Here is a 23177-nt window from a genome sequence, read left to right as displayed (position 1 = left end):
CAGAGATGGCTTACTGAACAGAGAGCTCAGTGCCCCCACTGCAGGTATATAATGATGTGTTACTCTCTCAAATATTGTTCACCGAACCCTTATGTCTGCTCCGTTTTTAACCCCTTCCTTTTTCCATTTTTGCGTTTTAATTTTTTTCATTCCCTGCCTTCCCAGAGCCATAACTTTTTTTATTTTTCCGTTCACATAGCCATATGAGGACTTTTATATTGTGGGAACAAATTGTACTTTCTAAAGGCCCATTTCATATTGCACAAAATGTAGTGGAAAGCTGCATTGAAAAAATAAATAAAAATCCTAATGGGGTGGAATACATCACTATGTACCTACAGCACATGTATAATACTCATAAGGAGCTTAGCAAACATGTAATGCATCTTCCTTACTAAAATATAACTTTTATTAAATATGCATTAAAAAATGTGGTTTATTTTTTATTTAGCATCAAAGACAGTCATATAGTATACCATCCACATAGGGTCTGGGCAGTAGACAGGTTAATCAGATGTAGGATCTAAACTGTGTACCAGTATATCAAGAGGTGGGACACCAGATGTCCTTCTTTACTCACGGTTTGTTGTCACAGGAAATCATGAGATGGTGGGATTGTTGATATATTCTGATATTCTTTTCTCTTTTGATGTTTGATATATCCAAAGAGAGCTCTTCTCAAATTCAGATGTTATTGGGAATAACATACTGTATATACTACAGGCAAAGCACCCGCCCCGAAAGGGGCAAACCCACCTCTTGGTGGCTAAACCCTTTCAGTGGCTGCCATTGCCCTAAAAACACTGAAAAGTAGATATGGAAAAAATTCAGGGCAGTCCCAAGAGAAACATTCAAAAGATATAGTCCCGTTCCAGTGGATCTCAAGGGACTCACTACAAAGAAACAAAATCCCCAATGCTGCGTTTCCCCAGTACTTTCACCGTTTCTTCAGAGGGTAGTATAATATACGGGAGTCAGTCCAAAAGGATCTCAAGATTAAATTCCTCGTCCTGATGTCTCCTCCAGACGATATCCTTGTGGTTTGGGAAATCGGCCCTAGGTGTGGGTTCCAAGTGGCATCTATGTGCTAGTCAAATCTTTTGATCCTTTTGGACTGACTCCTGTATATTCTGGACAACATCCTCGTCAAGGAAGCGACCTTCGGTCAGAATGAGGACAGTCTGCACATCACCATGGACGCCCTGGTACACTTTGGCTGGTCGGTGAACTTCCAGAAGTCATCCCTGCATCCCAGCATGTTGATTACCTTCCTTGGCATAATCCTCGGCACGGCTGCGGCGTCCGTCCGTCTCCCTCCGGATGATCGGCTAACCCTTCAGTGGTCGGTTTGTCTTCTCCTCCGGCACAGACTCTGGCAAATCCTTTCTCCCTGTCTCATGGACGGTCATCACCACCGATGCCAGCCTCCACGGATGAGGCGGAGTCTTCCCACCTCGCACAGTCCAAGGCAAATTGTCTCAGTTGGAATGCAGATTGCCCATCAACATCCTTGAACTTCGGGCCATCCATTTGTCCCTGCTTCATTGGACTCCCCTCCTGAGGGGCCTGCTGGTCCGGAATCCAGTCGGACAACGCCACGTCAGTGGCATACATCAATCATTAGGGAGGAACCCGCAGTCAGGCGGTGATGGAGGAGTTGGCCAAGATTCAACAGTGGGTGGAGGAACATGTACTAGCTCTATCGGCAGTCTACATTCCAGGAGTGGAGAATTGGACGGCGGAACGTTTAACTCGTTCTGTCTCCGTTGGGCTATCCGGAGGTGGATTTGACGGCATCCAGGATCGACCACAAGCTTCCCGCCTTCATCTCTTGGACAAGAGACACCCGGGCATGCGTAGTGGACGCACTGGTGGCCCCATGGGACGTCTTCCCTTCTCTTCCTCTCCTACCTCGGGTCCTTTGCAGAATCAAGAGGGAGGGCATCCAGACGATTCTCATTGCCCCCGTCGCGCCTGGTACACCGATCTCCTCATCCTTCTATGAGACACTCCATGGCCTCTTTTGCTCAGGGACCACCTTCTCTCTCAGGGACCTGTCTTCCACCAGCATTTAAAATCGCTAAGTTTGACAGCGTGGCTATTGAAACTGCCATTCTGAAGAGGCAGGGTTTCTCCGACCTAAGGCCAGGAAGCCAGCGTCACCCCAAATTTATCATAGGACTTGGAAATCTTTCCTTCGCTTCTGTGCGGACTGTAGCCTCCCTCCGCTCTGTTTTTCCCTTCCCACAATCCTCTCCTTGCAATCGGGTCTGGATTTGGGTCTCGGTCTTAGTTCCCTATAAGGGCAGGTGTCAGCACTATCAATCTTTTTCCAGCGGCATCTGACACAAGGCACCGGTTAAGACCTTTCTCTAAGGGGTGGTCACACCGTCCCTCCTTTTTGGCACCCCCCCCCCCCTTGGTTTTGAACCTTGTGCTTGTTTCTCTCCAATCTGCTCCCTTCAAACCTCTTGACACTGTTTCTCTCTGTCTTCTTTCCTGTAAAGTGGTCTTCCTTGTGGCAATTGCCTCCATCAGACGTGTTTTGGAATTGGCGGCACTCTCCTGTAGGGAGCCCTTTCTTATTCTGCACCAAGATAAGGCGGTGCTCTGCCGTGTGCCCTTTTTTTCTGCCGAAGGTAGTCTCTGCCTTCCATGTCAGTGAAGACATCGTTCTCCCCTTGTTCTGTCCCTCACCTTCACATCCTAACGAACGGGCCCTACACCAGCTAGACGTGGTTCGCGCCCTGTGGATTTACTTATCCGCTTCGAAGTAGTTTCGACGTACAGACTCTCTGTTCCTGAGGGTCCTTGCAAGGGTCTGGCAGCCTCCAAGGTAACGATTGCCAGGTGGATTCGCTTGGCCATTGCCGAGGCGTATCGCTCCCGGAGCAAGTCACCGCCCCTCCGTATCACGGCTCACTTGGCCAGGGCGGTGGGTGCTTCTAGGGCTCGTTTCCACCAGGCTTCTGCTTTGCAGCTGTGTAAGGCAGCAACCTGGTCTTCCTTGCACATGTTTACCAAGTTCTACCAGGTGCATACCTTTATGTTGGCGGACGCCAATCTGGGTCGCAAGGTCTCGCAGGCTTAGGTGTCTTAGGCTCCCGCGGCTGTGACTTCCATGGGTGTGTGGTTTCTTCCCTCCCCCTGGACTGCTTTGGAAGGTCCCACGGTCCTGTGTCCCCTAATGATACAAGCGAGAAAACAAGATTTTTGTGCACTCGCCTGTAAAATCTGTTTCTCACGGAGTTCATTGGAGGACACCGCTCCCACCCATTGTTTATTCTCTAATTTTGACTGATTGGGTCCTCTGTTCTGATTTCAGACCCACTGGTTATGTTTTTCATTCCTGTTTTCTTTTATTTCTACTGCTTGTGCACAAACTGATAGCTCCTCCTGCCGGCTATACCGGCAGACTGGAGAGAGCATATCACTTTTTATCCTAGTGTCGCCCCCTAGTGGCAGCAGCTATACTCATGGTCCTGTGTCCCCCCAATGAACTCGGTGAGAGAGATTTTACAGGTGAGTCCACAAAAATCAACTTTTTTTTATTTTTTTATAGGTATGTCTAAGGGGATGTTCATTTTTATTTTTTGCAGGATGATCATTAGTTTTTGTTAATATCATTTTGGGGTGTGTATAACTCTTTGATCACTTTTGAAGTGCTGAAAAAAGGGCGAAACATCATATTTTTTTTCTTTCGTTACACCATTCACCGTATGGGATAATTTTTTAAAAAAAAATTTCTTAATGAGAAAAATGTTTTTTTTTTTTTGTTTTTGTTTTTAAGTATTTTGATTTTGGGGAAAGAGGGGTGATTTGAAATGTAACTTTTTTTATTTATTTTTTAATTTTTTTTTTTAGGTCCTCTAGTGGACCATAACATGCAATCAGATTGCAATTTGTATAGAATAATGGAATTTATTTTCTCTATTATCCTATACAGAAATGGCTATATTACAAATCAGTACTGCCACCTGCTGGCCTGAATATACAAGTAATGAGCCTTGAAGCCTAGTTCAGGCTCATTACTCAAATGGAACGCCTTTCCTGATCTCCGCTGGAAGCGTACGTTTCTTAGTTTACGGCCTCTCAAATGCCATGGTCACCTTATGAAATATAGAAAATGGTGCAGAATTTCAACAATGACTATATTAGTAAGTGGCATATAATCATCTCAAACACGATCAACAGTAACCAGAGTGGCAAACCCCTTTAAAATTACACTGTACTTCTGAAAAACCTATGATATGTCATCGTGACATATCAAAACTTTTGATCGGTGGGGGTCCGAGTGCTTAGACCCTTACCAATCACTAGAATGAGGAGATAGAAACCTTCACATAGCACACGGCAGACAGAATCAAGACGACCCCATTGACTTTCTACTGAGCCTGTCTTACCGCCGTCACCTGCAGTGAGGAGAGCGAGTTTCACTATTTGAGTGTTTCGCTCACCTCTATCTAGTGATCAGTCGGGTTCTCGGAACTCCACAGATCAAAAATGTTGATGTTGCTATGACATCAAAAGTTTTCCTAAAGTACAGTGAGACTTTAAGTTCAGCCTAGCTTTTTGATCTGTTACAGATGAAAGGGTGAACATCCTCTGCAAGATAATAGGGTTGCTGCAGAATAAAAAATGCATTTTTATTTATTTTTTTAATATATATATACAGATGAATATAGGGTTTTAAAAAAACGCCATCCACATGTATTGTACTGTAATTTGGTGTAGATTTTGGTGCAGAATATTCACCAAATTTCCAATGTCTAAACATGGTAGTGGCCCTGGGGACTCGCACATGCCTTATTTGATCATTCCGCACATAGATTGCGAATGTGTGTTCTCTAAAACCCATAATCTATCCTTGTATGTAGGATGCAAAACTGAATAGATTTTGATTCTTGTTTATTATAGTGTTCTGGTTATAAGTTGTTATCCACTGTCCACAGAACTCCAACCGTTCATGAGAAAAGGGGCCCCGCACCCTGAAATGAATGGAGAGGCTGGTCATGCATGTGCCTTGGTGCTCCATAAATTCTCTATGGGAGTGCTAAAGAGAGCCTAGATCAGCGTTCGTTTATCTCCGGTGGTCCCTAGAAAATGAGTGAAGCAACTTGGCTCATCCTCGACCAGCCCCTTCATGAATTTCCAGGTCCTCCGTTTTTGTGATACTGTAGATGGGGAACAACCAGAATACCACTTTAAACTGTAGATACTTTGTTCTTATATTGTTATTGGTATGGGCTCCAAACATGCGGTTCAGTCTCGCTAAGAATATTGGGCTATGATGGAGATGTCCCAAACACTCTACAGGTAACTAATGTCCATTGACTCAACAGACCAAAGTTTTCAACATTTATTTATTTTTATTTTTTTCAGAGCTCCCTTGCAACTCAGGGAGTTGGTTAATTGCCGATGGGCCGAAGAAGTTACACAACGTCTTGACACACTACAGTTATGCAGCCTTAACAAGCATGAGGAAAATGAGAAGGACAAGTAAGTGAAAGGATGGATATATATGTGTGTGTGTGTGTGTGTGTGTGTGTGTGTGTTATTTATTTATTTTTTTACATATTTCTCAGTTTCTTTTTGATTGACATCTAGTGTGTTGCTACCTTCTATATGCCATAGGTCATCTTATCTATTCGTTCACAAATCAATTAGTGGCATCGTAGACAGCATCAACATTTATAGTCTGTAAAGAGAATTGATAGGTTGTCATTAGGGGTGAGTGAACCTGTGGAAGTTCGGGTTCGCCGGATTCAGCCAAACCCCAGGTCAAAGTTCCGGTTTGGGACCCGAACTTGAAGTCAGTGAAGACCCGAACTTCACTTTATTATTTTCTGTTATAACATGGTGGATTCTTAAGACAGAATGCAAAAGAATATGGCCATTTAGGGGTAAGGCCCCCCCCCCCCTCTCTCCTTATCCACTTGATCGCGCTGCCGCAGTGTCTTCTATCTTCTTTCAGAAGGACCTGCCAAAGGACCTGCGATGTCACTGCGCTCACCACTTCATTGCAGGTCCTTTGGCAGGTCCTGCTGAATGAAAATAGAAGGACCTGCAATGATGTCACTGTGTTCACAATGTGGTGAGTGCAGTGACATCATCGCAGGTCCTTTCACCTGAACATCGGTGAAAAAGTCCGGGTACCCAAACTCGCAAAGTTCGGTACGAACCTGTTTGGGTTTGCTCATCACTGGTTGTCATTCATAGCATTACCAGTCAGCATTTTCACTTTTTGCTTGTCACTGTATTCTACTATACGTTAAACAGGAAAAAAAAAAAGGTAAAAAATTTAATAGAAAATCCAGGTAAAAATTGACAATTTGACAATTTATTTACGTAGTATGACGCCACCTGCTGTTCGAAGTGTATAGTGATGTGTAAGTCCATCTACTGAGTTGTGTGCTGCTGGTCATGCATGCTCAGTCAGTCTCCCCACAGGCAGGTGTATGTATAGTGATCCACTGTTCACTGCAGCTAATAGAAATAGCTTTCTGCGGGGAAGAGAGCCATTTTATTGGCTCCCATGCAGTGTGCACAGGGAAGAAAGCTATTACTATTTTCTGCTCTGCAGAGGATTTCTGTACAGAGACTCGGCTGTGGAGTGCGACTGAGAATGTGTCCACTGGCATCTAGCTCATCAGATGGGTGTAGGGCGGCAGTAAACGATTATTTCAGTAATCGAGTATTCTACCGATTTATTTTTCGAGTACTCTTTTATAAGAAAAAATGAATTAATAGACTGTTTTCCTTTATAAAAAAACACATCAGACTCCTGCCATAAGTCCCCAAAACCCTTTGTTTCCCCCCTGTGCATTCAGTCCAAGTGCATCAGTCCCCCCCCCCCCCCCCGTGCCATCAGCTCCGTCCGTCCCCCCCCCCCCCCCCCGAGTGCCACTCGGTTTTATTGAGTACTCATTGCAGCCCTAGATGGATGTGCACATTGCTATACATTTTGAACACCCGGTGGAGCCAAACTATGTAAGTACATTTTATAACTCTTCACCAGCTCTTTTGCGAACGGCATGTAAATGGTAAGTATGCTCCATCTTTTATCATCCATAAAATTAACATGACTGGTAATGGTTAGGTAACCCATTTATGGTCTTCCTGATACCCAGAGTATATGCATAGGTTAAATTAGTGATTCCCAACTTTATGACTGCAAGGAAACCCCTACAAAATGTTTCCATTCCTTGCCCAGGCTTCTACAGATACCTCCAGCTGCTCCATGCTCTCTATGCAATTCCCAGCCCCACGCCTACCTATTTCTTCCCACCCTTTGATAGGTATACTAAGGCTACTTTCACACTTGCGGCAGGGACGGATCCGACAGGCTGTTCACCCTGTCAGATCCGTCCTGCAGCTATTTCGCCGTGCTCGCGGACCACCGCTCTGTCCCCATTGACTATAATGGGGACGGGGGCGGAGCTGCGGTGCACGGAGAAAGCCGCCGGACTAAAAAGCCTGACGTGCAGTAATTTTAGTCCGGCGGGCTTTCTCCGTGCACCGTCGTGCTGCGCCGGAGCTCCGCCCCCGTGCCCATTATAGTCAATGGGGACGGAGCGGCGGTCCGGCGGCACGGCGAAATAGCCGCAGGACTGATCTGACATGATGAACAGCCTGTCGGATCCGTCCTGCCGCAAGTGTGAAAGTACCCTCAGAAAACAAGGACCCAGGGGTTTAATTTCTTCCATCTATAGTCATTTGACAAAATCAAAGTTGCTTTCCATCCCCCTGCAGGTAGGAGACAAATGGCGCAATGTTATCCCAAATCTTACTACAGAAGAGTGGAGAGTGGCACTCACTGCTCCAGTACTGGTGTCCCTGCAGCGAATAATACATTTATACTCCTTTGTATATTATACCAGTGTTATCTTAGTCCAGTTAGGCTATTCAGAATGGGCAGGATCCCCACTACTGTGTCCTAGATGCCTCTCTCCAGACGCAGGCTTTTTAAATCTTATGTGGTTCTGTCCAGTGATAGTCGTCCTGGACTGCAGTAACAAACCTACGGTTTCAGGTAACGCAACAGTTTGTCCCCACCCTTCTCAGAGTTTAATTGCAGGGTCTATTGGCGGGGGACCGCAGGAGTCGTCATGCACATTTACTACTAAGCCCCCCCCCCCCGCAAAAGTCGATAGTGCTGAGATAGATCGCCGTATATCCCCTTCACTGTCTCAGTGGCGAACCTTGTCAAAACTATTGTGCCTAAGGCTGGGTTCACATCACCTTTTTCCCAAGACCTAAGACCTTTTATAAGACATGGAACCCCTGGTGTAATTCACCTTTAATTATACACAACAGTCACTAGATTCCACCTTTCTCTGCATAATTTATAATATTTGTGCACATTAATATTTGATATACACATGCACTTGCTATATTTCATCGTTCCTTTAGATGGGTATGCTTCCCTTCACTGGGGCCATATTTTCACGCTCTTCTCGCCTTGAATGCTTTGATGTATATGCTGTAATATGTCATGCAGCAATGCGTGTACACCACATACCACTTTTTCTATGTATGATCCATTGTATGTCTTGTTTCTTTGTATTTACTTTTCAATAAAACGGGTATAAAAAAAAAATAAGGTGTGAGAAAATTGTAAAACCTCGTGGTTTTTCTTGCAATTTTTGTGTGCTGCAGCAGAAACTGTTAGGGCCCATTCACATGGTGGAATTTGCAGGTGACATTTTGGCAATGATACTGCGCCAAAATTCCTGGCAGCGGCCCCCTCATTGTGTCTGCCTCCGGAGGTATCCACTTGCGGTTTAGCTCCATTCAGTGGAGCTAAGCTGAAAGCGGGTCGGCGTTGACAAAAGTGAGCAAACCGCAGCAGTTTCCGCGTGCCATGTGTGTGTTCCCTGACATGTAAACCCAGCCTCATTTTTATAAATTCTTATGTAGGTTTCCCCCTATTTATATAATTCAGCAGAATTTCATTAGATCCAGGGGGGTGTCAAAAAAGCGAAACTAAAATGATTAAAAGTGTGTTTTGTCGTTAAAATAACATGGCAAAGTAATGCTACATATTAGGGATTCCTTTCTGCTTTTCTCTATATCCTTCTTTTTTCAGATGTGAAAATCATCATGAAAAGCTCAGCGTGTTCTGTTGGACTTGTAAGATCTGCATCTGCCATCAATGTGCGCTCTGGGGAGGGATGGTGAGTTACGTTCAGCATGCAATAGATGACCTGGTGAAAAGTAAGTGTTCACATCATGGCCGTATGTGCTTGTCTGATAACCTCATTCCATAACCATTGGAGTTGGGTCACTTTTTAGCTTCTTTCACAGACCTACTTTTCTGGAAAGGCTACCCATTAGATTCTGCAATATGGCTGCTGTTATTTTGTATCAATTCACCGCTGTTAGGGCTCATTCAGACAACGGATCCGTTCCGCAGTTTTGCAGAAGGGGTGCAGACCCATTTATTTCCTTGGGCCACAAAATATTCGGACAGCACACCTTGTGCTGTCTGCATCTGTAGATCTGTTCTGTGGCCCCGCAAGAAAGATAGACTTGTCCGCAAGAATAGGACTTGCTCTATCATAGTCCTGGCCATGTGCGGTCCGCAAAATGCGGAATGCACACGGTCGGTATCCATGTTTTGAGTATGCACAATTTGTGGACTGCAAAACACTACGGCCATCGGAATGAGCCCTTAGGCCCCTTTCACACGAGCGAGTTTTCCGCGCGGGTGCAATGTGTGAAGTGAAGGCATAGCCACCGCACTGAATCCTGACCCATTCATTTCAATGGTTCTGTGCACATGAGCGTTGTTTTTCACGCATCATTTCTGCATTCAGTGAGAATCGCAGCATGTTTTGAATTCAGCGTTTTTCACGCAGCCCTTGCCCTGGCCCCATAGAAATGAATGGTCCTTCAGTGCAAAACGCATTACATCCGGGTGTAACCTGGATGTAGTCCGGATGCAATGGGTTTTTCACTGATGGTTGCTAAGAGATGTTGTTTGTAAGTCTTCGGCTTCATGCACACGACTGTTGTGTGTTTTGCGGTCCGTGTGCATTCCGCGATCAGCCTTTAATATAACTGCCTATTCTTGTCCGCAAAGCGCGGACAAGAATAGGACAGGTTATATATTTTTTGCGGACCATGGAACGGAGCAACGGAGTGCTGTCGGCATGTTTTGCACGTTTTCTTTAAAAGGACCACGCTGCACCCGGACAGAGCTGAAAAATCCTCTTTTCCAGATCTCACAGGAATTTCTTGAATATGGGTAAGCGATCAGCTCACTTAAGTACACCTCTCCTCCATGTAACCTTATGAGAAATCAAGGTGCCACCAATAGTGAAGTACATTCACACGAGGTTCCAACTGCAAGGTTTTTATTATAAGATATTTATTATAAGTTATATCTTACAAGATGGATAAAATCACATGCGGTGTATACAAATCAATTCACCCGACCCGGGTTTCGCTCTGTGAAGGCTAGGAGAATATGTCGACTACTTTCTCCAGAAATACGTCCCACTGATGCTATTGTATCTGAAGGATTCAGGGAGTGTTATTAATCTGATCAAGGATTTTGGTGCCTGCCCTAAAGATATGTGGCTGGCAACAGTCGATGTAACATGACTATATACAGTAATCCCTAAGGATTTAGGCCTTGGAGCAATAGCAGAGGAGCTGAGGCAGGACCCTTTGATGACAGAGATACAAGGGAGGTTCATCCTCGATTGTGTAGACTTCTGCCTCTGTCACAATTACTCTGTCACAATTACTTTTGGAACAAGGAGAACTACTACCTCCTACGCACAGGAACGGCGATGGGGGTGAAATTCGACCCCAGTTTCGCTAATATTTTTTTGGGGGCGTAATATTTTATGGGGGCGTGGGAGAAAGAAAACATCAACCCCGTTCTGAATAAAATTACAGTTTTCTCAGCCCATTTTCCTTGGGGGACACAGACCTTGGGTATAGCTCAGCTCCCTAGGAGGCGTGACACTAAGTAAAACTGTTAAGCCCCTCCTCCATCAGCTATACCCTCAGCCTGGAGATAGAGGCTACCAGTTTTAGCTTAGTGTCCAAGGAGGCAAGACACTCCCTGCTACTGCAGGGCTGTTTTCTCCTTGTTATTTTTACTTTTTCTTCTAATTTTGTTATTTTATTTTTTCCTAGGGATACCAGAGACGCATTAGACCTCTCTGCTCTCCCGGGGTTGAGCTGTGCCAGTGCCAACTTATCTGCACTGCTGCCTCCCCCACAGAAGCAATAGGAGGATCTGGGCAGCAATGGCTCCCCTACATCCCGCCAGCTAGGGGGTCGCCCGCACGCCAAGCCCCTCTTCCAGCTTCCTGCCACTGCGGTGCCAGTGGCTGAAGGGGCGACCCTGCTGGAAAGGACTGAGGGTGAAGACGTCGGACGGTGAGATGGCTATTCCAGCCCATACCCCGTCCCTATCTGCAGCATCTACCCCTCTGGGTAAGGGGGGCACCCGTGGTCGCTCATTCTGAGCGCTCATCTGCAGGACAATGCAGCACAGCAGCATCCTCAGCACCCCCACGCCGTTCCCCCCCCACGCTGCTATCTTTCTCCCCCCCTCCCCCTCATTCGGGGCTGACTCCATTTTTCTCTTCTCTCTCTCCCCCTTCCCGCCGAGAACGGGGGGCGGGGCTTAGCGGTCCCGGCAGGGGGCGGGGCTTACGCGCGCGTCATTTTGGGGGCGGAGCTACGTTCTCCTTCACAGGAGACATTTCAAGCGCTGGAGGGGGCGGAGCTTGTTCCCCGCGCTTTCTGCTGAGGTTTCCCGCGCTTCCTCACTCCTGACAGGAAGCTGGGACACGGTGGGGGACTCTAACCTCCTGTGTACATCGCTCGGCTTCTGTGGGCGCTCTCTGCTGCTCACTGCTGTTCACTGCTTCTCTGCTGCTGCTGATCTGGGCCATCTCCTGACGTTCTTCTGAGGCACTGGTAGGACAGTTAACCCTCTCCTAACCCTCCTGGTCATAGCTGCTATAACCCTTTGTGGTCTCTATATTAGAGTACAACCACACTTCAGCATGTCAGATCCCACAGGTGCCCCCCAAACCCTGGTACCATGCCTGTACCGCCTGTAAGGAACTTTTTCCACGTGGGCAATCTGAGCCGCATTGTCTTGCATGTCAGGCCCCGGTGCAGGGCCCGCTTCCCGCTGCGCCCCCCGGTGCCTCTGAACCCCCTGACTGGGCTAGGTCTCTGTCTCAGGCGGTGGAAAGCCTTACACACGTAGTGGGCCGTCTCGTGGATAGACCGCCTCTCCCGCAGGCTGCCACAATCCCTGTCGCACCCGCTGGGACTACCGTTTCTGCCGCCCCCACTGTTTCCCTGCCTCCCAGCGAATCTTCCAGGGCCCGGCATACTCAGAAACGTTCAAGGGTTGAGCGCACATCTTCTCCAGATGCTTCGCTCTCTCCGCCATGCGTGCGAGCTCAGTCAAGTCTATCCTCTCAAAGGGATACGCTTTCTGAGGGAGAACTGGCGGATTCGGACGTGGACATGGACTCAGAGCTTCCGTCCAAATTGGCGTCCGCGGTGGGGCATCTTGTCACTAGCATCCGTGATACCTTTCAGCTACACGATGACCCCCCCAGCTCTGAACAGGCCGGCGTGTCCTTTCTCCGCCCCAAACAGGCCTCCAAGGTTTTTCCCATACACGCTGATTTTTCTTCTGTGGTATCCAAGGCTTGGACTCGGCCTAACGTCCGCTTTATTACACCCAAAAAGCTGGACATTTGTTATCCCTTTCCAGCGGATTCTGTGACCACGTGGACATCCCCGCCTAAGGTTGATCCTCCCGTGGCTCGCCTGTCCAAAAGCACTACTATTCCTGTACAGGACGGATCTTCCCTCCAGTCTGTTGAGGACCGTCGTACGGAATCCCTCTCCAAGGCCATATTTACTGCCTCTGGTTCGGCCCTTAGACCGGTCTTTGCCTCCGCCTGGGTTGGCAAAGCGGTCTCTGAATGGGGTTTGCAACTGGAACGGGAGTTAGGGTCGGACGTCCCTGTTCAGGACCTCCGTTCCTTAGCCCAACTAATTGTTCAGGCCGGAAAATTCGTCTGTGAGGCCTCCCTTGATGCGGGTGCCCTCATTGCCCGTTCCTCTGCCCTGGCAGTTTCTGTCAGGAGGGAACTCTGGCTGAAGGTTTGGGCGGCGGACGCCGCTTCCAAACGCTCTTTGGCCGGCCTACCATTCACGGGTTCCCGCCTGTTCGGAACCCGTCTGGACGAACTTATATCAGAGGCCACGGGTGGGAAGAGTACTCACCTCCCCCAGTCCAGGCCAATGGGCGCCCCCCGTGGTCGCGCTGGTTCGTCCCGTTTTTGGTCCTTTCGCAAGCCCCCGGGTCTAGACCCGCGGCAGTTCTTCTTCCTCTGGCCCAGCCCAGGATAGACGCAAGAAGCCGTTTTTTCGGACGCAACCTACCTGGCGCAAGTCCCAGCCTGCACGGGCTCCCACAGGCCAGCAGCCCTCTGCCTGAAGGTGCGCCCCCACCCACCCGGGTGGGGGGCCGCCTTCTCCTATTCAGGAACGTATGGCGGGCCCACATCTCAGACGCATGGGCGCTCGAGATTGTATCTTGCGGATACAAAATCGAATTTGCGTCCATTCCGCCAGACCGTTTCTTCCGATCCCGTCCTCCGCGAGATCCCGTACGAGTGGCCGCCTTCTTCGCGGCCATTCACTCTCTAATGGACAAGGGTGTCGTCGCCCCCGTGCCTCCGACGGAAAGGTTCAGGGGGTTCTACTCGAACCTCTTTGTGGTTCCCAAGAAGGAAGGCTCAGTGCGTCCGATCTTGGACCTAAAACGCCTGAACCGTTTTCTCCGACTGCAGAGATTCCGGATGGAGTCTCTCAGGTCCGCAGTGGCCTCCCTGGAAAGAGGGGATTTCATGGCCTCAATCGACATTCAGGATGCATACCTCCACGTTCCGGTTGCTCCATGTCATCACCGCTTCCTGCGCTTCGCGGTGGGGGACGATCACTTCCAATTCGTCGCCCTTCCCTTTGGTCTGGCGACGGCTCCTCGAGTGTTCACCAAGGTCCTGGCCCCTGTCTTGGCCCTTCTACGTTCAAGAAGTGTTTTTCTTCTCCCATACTTGGACGACATCCTGGTCAAGGCACCCTCCTTCTCTCAGACATCCCGCAGTGTGGAACTCACTCTGGAGACCCTGACGCGGTTCGGTTGGATTATCAACCACCCCAAATCTTCCCTTACCCCCTCCAGACGGCTGATCTTCCTGGGGATGCTCCTGGATACAGAGTTGGCGGAGGTCCGCCTTCCGTCGGACAAGCGTCTGGCCCTTCGCGGGTCGGTTCGCAGTCTCCTCCGTCATCACCGCCCTTCCCTCAGATCCAGCATGCGGTTGTTGGGAAAGATGGTTGCCTGTTTCGAAGCGGTGCCGTTCGCACAATTCCGATCCCGCACCTTTCAGAGGGCAATTCTGTCGGCCTGGGACAAATCACCGAGGAGTCTGGACAGGACCTTTCTTCTGCCTCCCCTGGCTCGGGCTTCCCTCGGCTGGTGGTTGCATATCCCTCTAAGGGGGAAGTCCTTCCTTCCACTGAACTGGCTGGTGATTACCACAGATGCCAGCTTACGGGGGTTGGGGGGGGGGGTTTTCCCTCCCCGGTCCGTCCAGGGCGTTTGGTCTCTATCGGAGTCCAGACTTCCAATCAATATTCTGGAACTGAGGGCGATTCTTCTGTCCCTCAGACACTGGACCCATCTGCTGAGGGGCCACCCTGTTCGGATCCAATCGGACAATGCCACGGCTGTGGCATACATAAACCATCAGGGAGGCACTCGCAGCGATGCAAGAGGTGACCCTCATTCTCCTCTGGGCGGAGACGCACGTGCCGGCCTTATCTGCGATTTACATCCCGGGGGTGGACAACTGGGCGGCGGATTTCCTCAGCCGGTCCACCATCGACCCGGGAGAATGGTCCCTGCACCCAGAGGTGTTCGAAGCCCTTTGTCTTCGCTGGGGTCGCCCCGACGTGGACCTCATGGCCTCCAAATTCAACCACAAGGTCCCCCTATACCTGGCCAGGGCACGGGACCCGAAGGCATACGGCGCCGACGCGCTCGTCCTTCCGTGGCGCGAATTCTCCCTTCTGTACGTCTTTCCTCCTTTTCCCCTCCTGCCACGGGTTCTTCGGAGGATCGCGGCAGAGGGCGTCCCCGCGATTCTAATCGCCCCGGATTGGCCCCGCCGGTCTTGGTACGCCGACCTAATGTTGCTGTTGGCAGACGCACCGTGGCCACTGCCCTCCAGGGAAGACCTTCTCTCTCAGGGACCGATCTTCCACGAGCATTTAGGCTCGCTACGTTTGACGGCGTGGCTATTGAGACCGCCGTCTTAACGTGACGGGGTTTCTCCGCGGACGTAGTCCGCACCATGATCCGGGCTCGTAAGCCCGTATCCTCTAGGATCTACTATCGGGTTTGGAGGTCCTATCTGGGGTTCTGTGAGTCCCGGAGCATCCCACCTCTCCGGTTTTCTCTTCCCACAATCCTGTCCTTCCTCCAGTCGGGTCTGGACCTGGGGCTGTGCCTCAGTTCTCTGAAGGGTCAGATTTCGGCGCTGTCTATTCTTCTCCAGCGTCCCCTGGCCCCTCTAGGGCCAATTAAGACCTTCTTACAAGGGGTGGCTCACTCTGTTCCGCCGTACCGCCCTCCAGTTCCTTCCTGGGACCTGAATGTGGTGCTCTCGGCACTCCAATCAGCCCCCTTCGAGCCTTTACGGGAGGTCTCCCTTCGCCTTCTGTCCTGCAAGGTCATCTTTCTTGTGGCCGTCACGTCTCTCCGACGGGTGTCGGAGTTAGCGGCTCTTTCTTGCTCCGAACCTTTCCTGATCTTCCACCAGGATAAGGTTGTGCTTCGGCCTGTCCCGACTTTCCTGCCAAAGGTGGTCTCCGCCTTTCACATCAATGAGGACATCGTCCTTCCGTCGCTCTGTCCCTCTCCTTCCCACCCCAGAGAACGGGAACTGCACCGTCTGGATGTGGTCAGGGCGTTGAGGATTTACTTGGAGGTCACCGGGTCCTTTCGGCGCACGGACTCCCTGTTTGTGGTTCCGGAGGGTTCGCGCAGAGGGTTGGCGGTCTCCAAGGTGGCTATTGCCCGTTTCATTAAACTGGCGGTGTCTGAGGCTTATCGAGCCAAGGGCAGACCTCCGCCTTTCAGCGTCACTGCTCATTCCACCAGAGCAGTCGGAGCTTCCTGGGCGCAGAGGCATCGGGCCTCGGCTGAACAGTTGTGCAAAGCAGCCACTTGGTCCTCTCTGCACACTTTCACAAAGTTCTATAGGGTGCATACGCATGCATCAGCGGATGCTGCTTTGGGCCGCCTGGTTTTGCAGGCAGCGGTTTCCTGATGCTCTGGTGGTGTTCCGCCTTGGGTTTGTGGTCCCTCCCTTCTTGGACTGCTCTTGAACGTCCCAAGGTCTGTGTCCCCCAAGGAAAATGGGCGAGAAAAGGAGATTTTTGTATAACTTACCAGTTAAATCTCTTTCTCGCTCTTCCTTGGGGGACACAGCACCCACCCTTCTGTGTTTGGTTACAGGGTTATGGTCTGGCGCCCCGTTGGGTTGCTGGCTGGTTGTTTCCGTTATTGGTTGTTATCCTTTCACTACTTGGACACGCAACTGGTAGCCTCTATCTCCAGGCTGAGGGTATAGCTGATGGAGGAGGGGCTTAACAGTTTTACTTAGTGTCACGCCTCCTAGGGAGCTGAGCTATACCCAAGGTCTGTGTCCCCCAAGGAAGAGCGAGAAAGAGATTTAACTGGTAAGTTATACAAAAATCTCCTTTTTTTGGTGAACTTGTTGTTTGGAGGAGGTTTATTGATGACTGTCTGATTGTATGGAGGGGAGGAAGACAGGGTCTTTTGGACTTTATTGACAGCAATCAATGGAACCTCTCCTTCACAAGTACGGTCAGCAGCAGCAGCAGCAGCATTGATTTCCTTGATTTGACAATCTCTGTGGAGGACAGTCACTTGAAGACCAAAACATTCTTCAAGGAGACTGACGTCAATGGGTATATAGACACTTCCAGTTGTCACCACGCCCCCTGGCTGAAAAATATACCTAAGGGACAACTTAAAAGGATCCATTATAATTGCACAAAGTTGGAGGACTTTAGAGCGCAAAGTGAGGTCATCAGTGAGCAGTTTCTGGAGAAAGGTTATTGCAGAGAAGATCTAGAGAAATGTAGAGAGAGAAAAAACAGGAGGGAGCTTCAGGGAGAATAAGGAAAGATTTTTGCTTTTCTTTTCTCACTTAATACAATGTCCAAGCTGGTAATATTAAGAATATAATGAGGAAGAACTGGCCAACCCTGAAAAATGATCCAGTGCTGGGGAAGGATATCCCGGAACATCCCAATGTGATTTTCAGAAAGGCACCAAGTCTACGAACTAAATTGGTGCATAGCTCTCTATATTTGGAGGGTATTAGGAAAGGGAGTAAGTTTACCTGGTGTGGGTTCTGTCTGCCGTGCCGCAATAGGAAGAAAGAAAAAAGAAAGAGGGTCACCCAAAATGTACATTCGAATCAGAAGGGTCAGGATTATAAAATAAAAGGATGTATTACATGTGAAAGCATAGGGGTGGTCTACATGCTGGAGTGCCCGTGTGGGCTCCAGTATGTGGGCCGCACCATGCGTAAGCTGAAAGTTAGGGTTCAGGAATATCAGAAAGGGACTTGAGACCCACAGTGTATTTTAAAATCAAGCATCAGAAAGATCCAAGTGGCCTGTCTTTTGTAGGGGTGGAGTTAGTGAAACCGCATTGGCGTGGAGGGAATACCATTGAGCAGATCAACAGGAGGGAGGTGGAATGGATCTACATGATGGATTCCCTGCAGCCAAAAGGGATGAATGTAGAATTCGATCTTAAACCTTGCCTCACCTGAAAGAGTCTTCTGCAATCCCCACTCTGTCCATGTCTTGGTTCGTGGCAGTAGTGAGGGACTGACCGCTGCTGGCTGGAGACATTTGTGTGGATCGCTTTGCCCGTCATTCATTTCTGGATGGAGGGAGGTGTCCCCCGGAGAAGGACTCTGCTATTGGTGGAGAAGGATCGTGTGGGCAGCGGCCATCCATGAATGAATGGGGTAGCGTTCCCACGGTGTATAAACAACTACTGAAGGGCGGTCCCATGACATCTGGGGGGCGTCCCTATGACGTGTCATTTTGTTATAGGCTGCGAAGAACCACGTGTCTCCTGACCTCTTCACTGGTGGGACTATACTATGTGAGACTTCTGGGTTAGTGATACATGGAGGAGGGCGGTATCAGGTATGACTGATCAGGGGTTATGATTGACTAAGGAGGTGGTGACGTTTCGGCTGTCCGTGAATGAGGGCTTAGCCCCTGAGGTTTATTGAATAAGGCAATATGCTTCCGTAATAGGTGGATAGTAGCGATTAGGAGAATGCTATACAAATAGGATATATCTAATCCAGACATGGGTATGTGGGATTCTGTCCATTAACCCTTGGAGTGCCGCATGCACAGAGATGTGTATGTGGTTACTTTGTCCATTAACCCTGGGAGTGCCATGGCTGAGTTTAACATCAAGTTACCCAGCTATTCTGTGTGAGTGTATGTATTTATTTGCTATTCATAGGAATGCTGGTTTTAACCACCTCCCGACCGCTGTACGCACGGATGCGTCCGGAAGGTGGTTGATTCATTCCTCCTGGCGATAGCCGAGATTTCCTGTGAACGCGCGCACACAGGAACGGAAGGTAAGCGAGTGGATCTCCAGCCTGCCAGTGGCGATCGTTCGCTGGCTGGCTGGAGATGTGATTTTTTTTTTTTTAAACCCCTAACAGGTATATTAGACGCTGTTTTGATAACAGCGTCTAATATACCTGCTACCTGGTCCTCTGGTGGTCCCTTTTGTTTGGATCGACCACCAGAGGACACAGGCAGCTCAGTAAAGTAGCACCAAACACACTACACTACACCCCCCCTGTCACTTATTAACCCCTTATGAACCCCTGATCACCCTATATAGACTCCCTGATCACCCCCCTGTCATTGATCACCCCCCTGTAAGGCTCCATTCAGACGTCCGTATGATTTTTACGGATCCACGGATACATGGATCCGCAAAACGCATACGGACGTCTGAATGGAGCCTTACAGGGGGTGATCAATGACAGGGGGGTGATCACCTCATATACACTCCCTGATCACCCCCTGTCATTGATCACCCCCCTGTAAGGCTCCATTCAGACGTCCGTATGTGTTTTGCGGATCCGATCCATGTATCCGTGGATCCGTAAAAATCATACGGACGTCTGAATGGAGCCTGACGGGGGTGATCAGGGAGTCTATATGGGTGATCACCCCCCTGTCATTGATCACCCCCCCCCCCCCCCCCCTGTAAGGCTCCATTCAGACATTTTTTTGGCCCAAGTTAGCGGAATTTTTTATTTATTTTTTTCTCTTACAAAGTCTCATATTCCACTAACTTGTGTTAAAAAATAAAATCTCACATGAACTCACCATACCCCTCACGGAATCCAAATGCGTAAAATTTTTTAGACATTTATATTCCAGACTTCTTGTCATGCTTTAGGGCCCCTAAAATGCCAGGGCAGTATAAATACCCCACATGTGACCCCATTTCGGAAAGAAGACACCCCAAGGTATTCCGTGAGGGGCATATTGAGTCCATGAAAGATTTCAATTTTTGTCCCAAGTTAGCGGAAAGGGAGACTTTGTGAGAAAATACAAAAAAAAATCAATTTCCTCATTTGGGCCCCTAAAATGCCAGGGCAGTATAACTACCCCACAAGTGACCCCATTTTGGAACGAAGACACCCCAAGATATTCCGTGAGGGGCATGGCGAGTTCCTAGAATTTTTTTATTTTTTGTCACAAGTTAGCGGAAAATGTGTTCTTTATTCTTTTTTTTTTTTTTTTCTTACAAAGTCTCATATTCCACTAACTTGTGACAAAAAATTCTAGGAACTCGCCATGCCCCTCACGGAACACCCTGGGGTGTCTTCTTTCCAAAATGGGGTCACTTGTGGGGTAGTTATACTGCCCTAGCATTTTAGGGGCCCATATGCGTGAGAAGTAATTTGCAATCAAAATCTGTAAAAAAATAAATAAAATGACCGGTGAAATCCGAAAGGTGCTCTTTGGAATGTGTGCCCCTTTGCCCACCTAGGCTGCAAAAAAGTGTCACACATCTGGTATCGCCGTACTCGGGAGAAGTTGGGGAATGTGTTTTGGGGTGTCATTTTACATATACCCATGCTGGGTGAGAGAAATATCTTGGCAAAAGACAACATTTCCCTTTTTTTTTTTTATACAAAGTTGGCATTTGACCAAGATATTTATCTCACCCAGCATGGGTATATGTAAAATGACACCCCAAAACACATTCCCCAACTTCTCCTGAGTACCGCGATACAACTGAAAGTAAAAAATTTCATTTTTTTTGGCAAAAAAATAGTTAAATTTCGATTAATAACAAAAAAAGTTAAAATGTCAGCAGCAATGAAATACCACCAAATGAAAGCTCTATTAGTGAGAAGAAAAGGAGGTAAAATTCATTTGGGTGGTAAGTTGCATGACCGAGCAATAAACGGTAAAAGTAGTGTAGTGCAGAAGTGTAAAAAGTGGCCTGGTCATTAAGGGGGTTTCAGCTAGCGGGGTTGAAGTGGTTAAACTGGTTTAGATTTATTTGTCTCTGTGTTAAACATGCGATCATGTATGGTGTTTTGAGGTAGGCATAGTAGATACCCCTGACGAAGCTTCACAGAGCGAAACCCGGGTCGGGTGAATTGATTTGTATACACCGCATGTGATTTTATCCATCTTGTAAGTATAATAAAAACCTTGCAGTTGGAACCTCGTGTGAATGTACTTCACTATTGGTGGCACCTTGATTTCTCATAAGGTTACATGGAGGAGAGGTGTACTTAAGTGAGCTGATCGCTTACCCATATTCAAGAAATTCCTGTGAGATCTGGAAAAGAGGATTTTTCAGCTCTGTCCGGGTGCAGCGCGGTCCTTTTAAAGAAAACGTGTCTATAAATGTGAACATTGCCCACTTCACTACTGGAATTTGCGACGCACCGAAAGAAAGGCAACGCACCTAAGGCTATTTTATGTATTTCATAGATATTTTATTTGCATCAGCATGTTTTGCAGCCCAATTGAAGTGAATGGTTCTGCACCCGAGCCACAAAAACTGTGGTTCGGATGCAGACCAGAACAACGGTTGTGTGCATGAGGCCTTCAGGTTTTTTTTTTCCACGCGCATAATAAAAAGGATCAAAACTGATCGCACCCGCGCGGAAAACACTGATCTATTATAGAAGATGGACGTCGTAGAGGGATGTTTGAGCTAGAATGAGGGGCCTGCATTGTGAAAGGCGCCATCTCTGAGTATTGCAGCTAATGTTACCAACTGTTCTGGGTAAAGTCCCGTTCTGTGTGCTGATGTGACCCAGTGCATCACAGCTCATCTAATGGTACAGTTCCAATATAGATCTATCGGGGTAGAAATTTTAAGAGCGGACTGGATTGTTTTCTATATGCCCTTGTGAGCAATAGGTTAGTGTGAAATGCGTAGAACAGCCTTCTCTGCGAATGTTTCTTCCTGTAGCACGATCAATGAAGATCAATTAGAAACCATCTACTCCGTCACTCAATTCTCTATAACTGACCTGAGTGCACAGGCCTGGATTCTAGCTTCAAAATGACTCGCCAACTATAATGAGAAGCCTGCAGAGACTGAATGCTTCACCGCATTAAAATGCATCCTAAGGCTAATTTCACGAGTGAGTTTTCCATCTGAATGCGATACGATTCGCAAACGGACAGCATCCGTACTGAATCCTGACCCGTTTATTTCCATGGGGTTATGCACATATTTTTTTCACGCAGCCCTGGTCCCCTAAAAATGAGTGGGGCTCACATTAAAAAAAAACTTTTTTAATGGGTGGTTGCTAAAAGAGGTTGAATGCTAGGCTAATTTCAGACAAGTGTGTCCACTGCGGAAAACACGATCCATTTGGGAGCGGGATATCCCATTGTGGACAATGCTTCTTTCACAGGACTGCATGGGATTATAATGATCTCTTTCCTGAATTATACTGATGGCATTATTTGTTGGCATTCAGTAGAGACAAGGTCAGGCAGAGACGGCGTAAATCATTATAAATCCTTGCGGTCCTGTGAAAAGTGCAGTGTCCAGAACTGGAAATCCTGCTCCCACACAGAGCGCGTTTTAAAGACAGGAAAAAACAAAACCTGAACACAATCGCAGACAAATCTGATTTAAATCTGCATATAAACCGCCAAGTTTTCCCTGAGCAGACCCTGACTAATTCCATATTGCTTGTATGAAATAAGCTTTAGGGAATGTCCAGATGTAGCAGAATATTTCAGTCTCAAATCCATGGTATTGCCCCAGCAATATCCTCATGTTTTACACTGCCGTTCCAAAAAAAAAAAGTCGCCACCAAAAAATAATATTTTCAATGGGGTGAAGGTCTGGACCACTCTTTCACAATTGAGCCCGATGACTCCTGGCATTGTCATCTTGGAATATGCCCCTGCCATCAGGGAAGAACTAATCCTTTGGAATAACCTGATCATTCAGTATGTTCAGGTAGTCAGCTGACCTCATTCTTGGAGCACATACTGTTGCTGAACCTAGACCTGACCAACTGCAGCAACCCCAGATCATAGCACTGCCCCCACAGGCTTGTACAGTTGGCACTAGGCATGATGGGTGCAACACTTCATCTGCCTCTCTTCTTACCCTGATGCGCCCATCACTCTGGAACAGGATAAATCTTGACTCGTCAGACCACATGACCTTCTTCCATTGCTTCAGAGTCCAATCTTTATGCTACCTAGCAAATTGAAGCCTTTTTTTCTGGTTTGCCTCACCGATTAGTAGTTTTTTTTATGGCTACACAGTTGTTCAGTCCCAATCCCTTGAGTTCCCTTCGCATTGTGGAAATGCTCTTACTTTCAGTATTAAACATAGCCCTGAGTTCTACTATTATTTTTCTTCGATGTGATTTCACCAAATGTTTAAGTGATCACAGATCACGATCATTCAGGATTTTTTCCTGCCACTTCTTCCTTGAATACGATGGGTCCCCACTATCCTTACAGTTTTT

General features: G+C 48.0%; 1 protein-coding gene across 3 annotated transcripts in view; it reads left to right on the top strand.

The window, feature by feature from the left end:
- Window positions 1-23177, top strand: part of TRIM37 (tripartite motif containing 37) — a 105719-nt gene that overhangs the window by 18441 nt on the left and 64101 nt on the right. For 2 of the 3 annotated variants that reach the window (XM_044284924.1, XM_044284923.1), the window contains exons 3-5: window positions 4-44; window positions 5383-5499; window positions 9089-9176. In XM_044284924.1, coding sequence (XP_044140859.1) covers window positions 4-44; window positions 5383-5499; window positions 9089-9176 — 246 coding nt within the window. Of the gene's footprint in view, window positions 1-3; window positions 45-5382; window positions 5500-9088; window positions 9177-16753; window positions 16804-23177 lie in introns of those variants that run through there. The other variant, XM_044284925.1, reaches the window with a different exon arrangement.

Source organism: Bufo gargarizans, chromosome 3, assembly GCF_014858855.1.
Source record: "Bufo gargarizans isolate SCDJY-AF-19 chromosome 3, ASM1485885v1, whole genome shotgun sequence".
NCBI lineage: Eukaryota > Metazoa > Chordata > Amphibia > Anura > Bufonidae > Bufo > Bufo gargarizans.
Note: the sequence above shows the minus strand (reverse complement) of the source record. Positions and strands in the feature narration are given on the sequence as shown.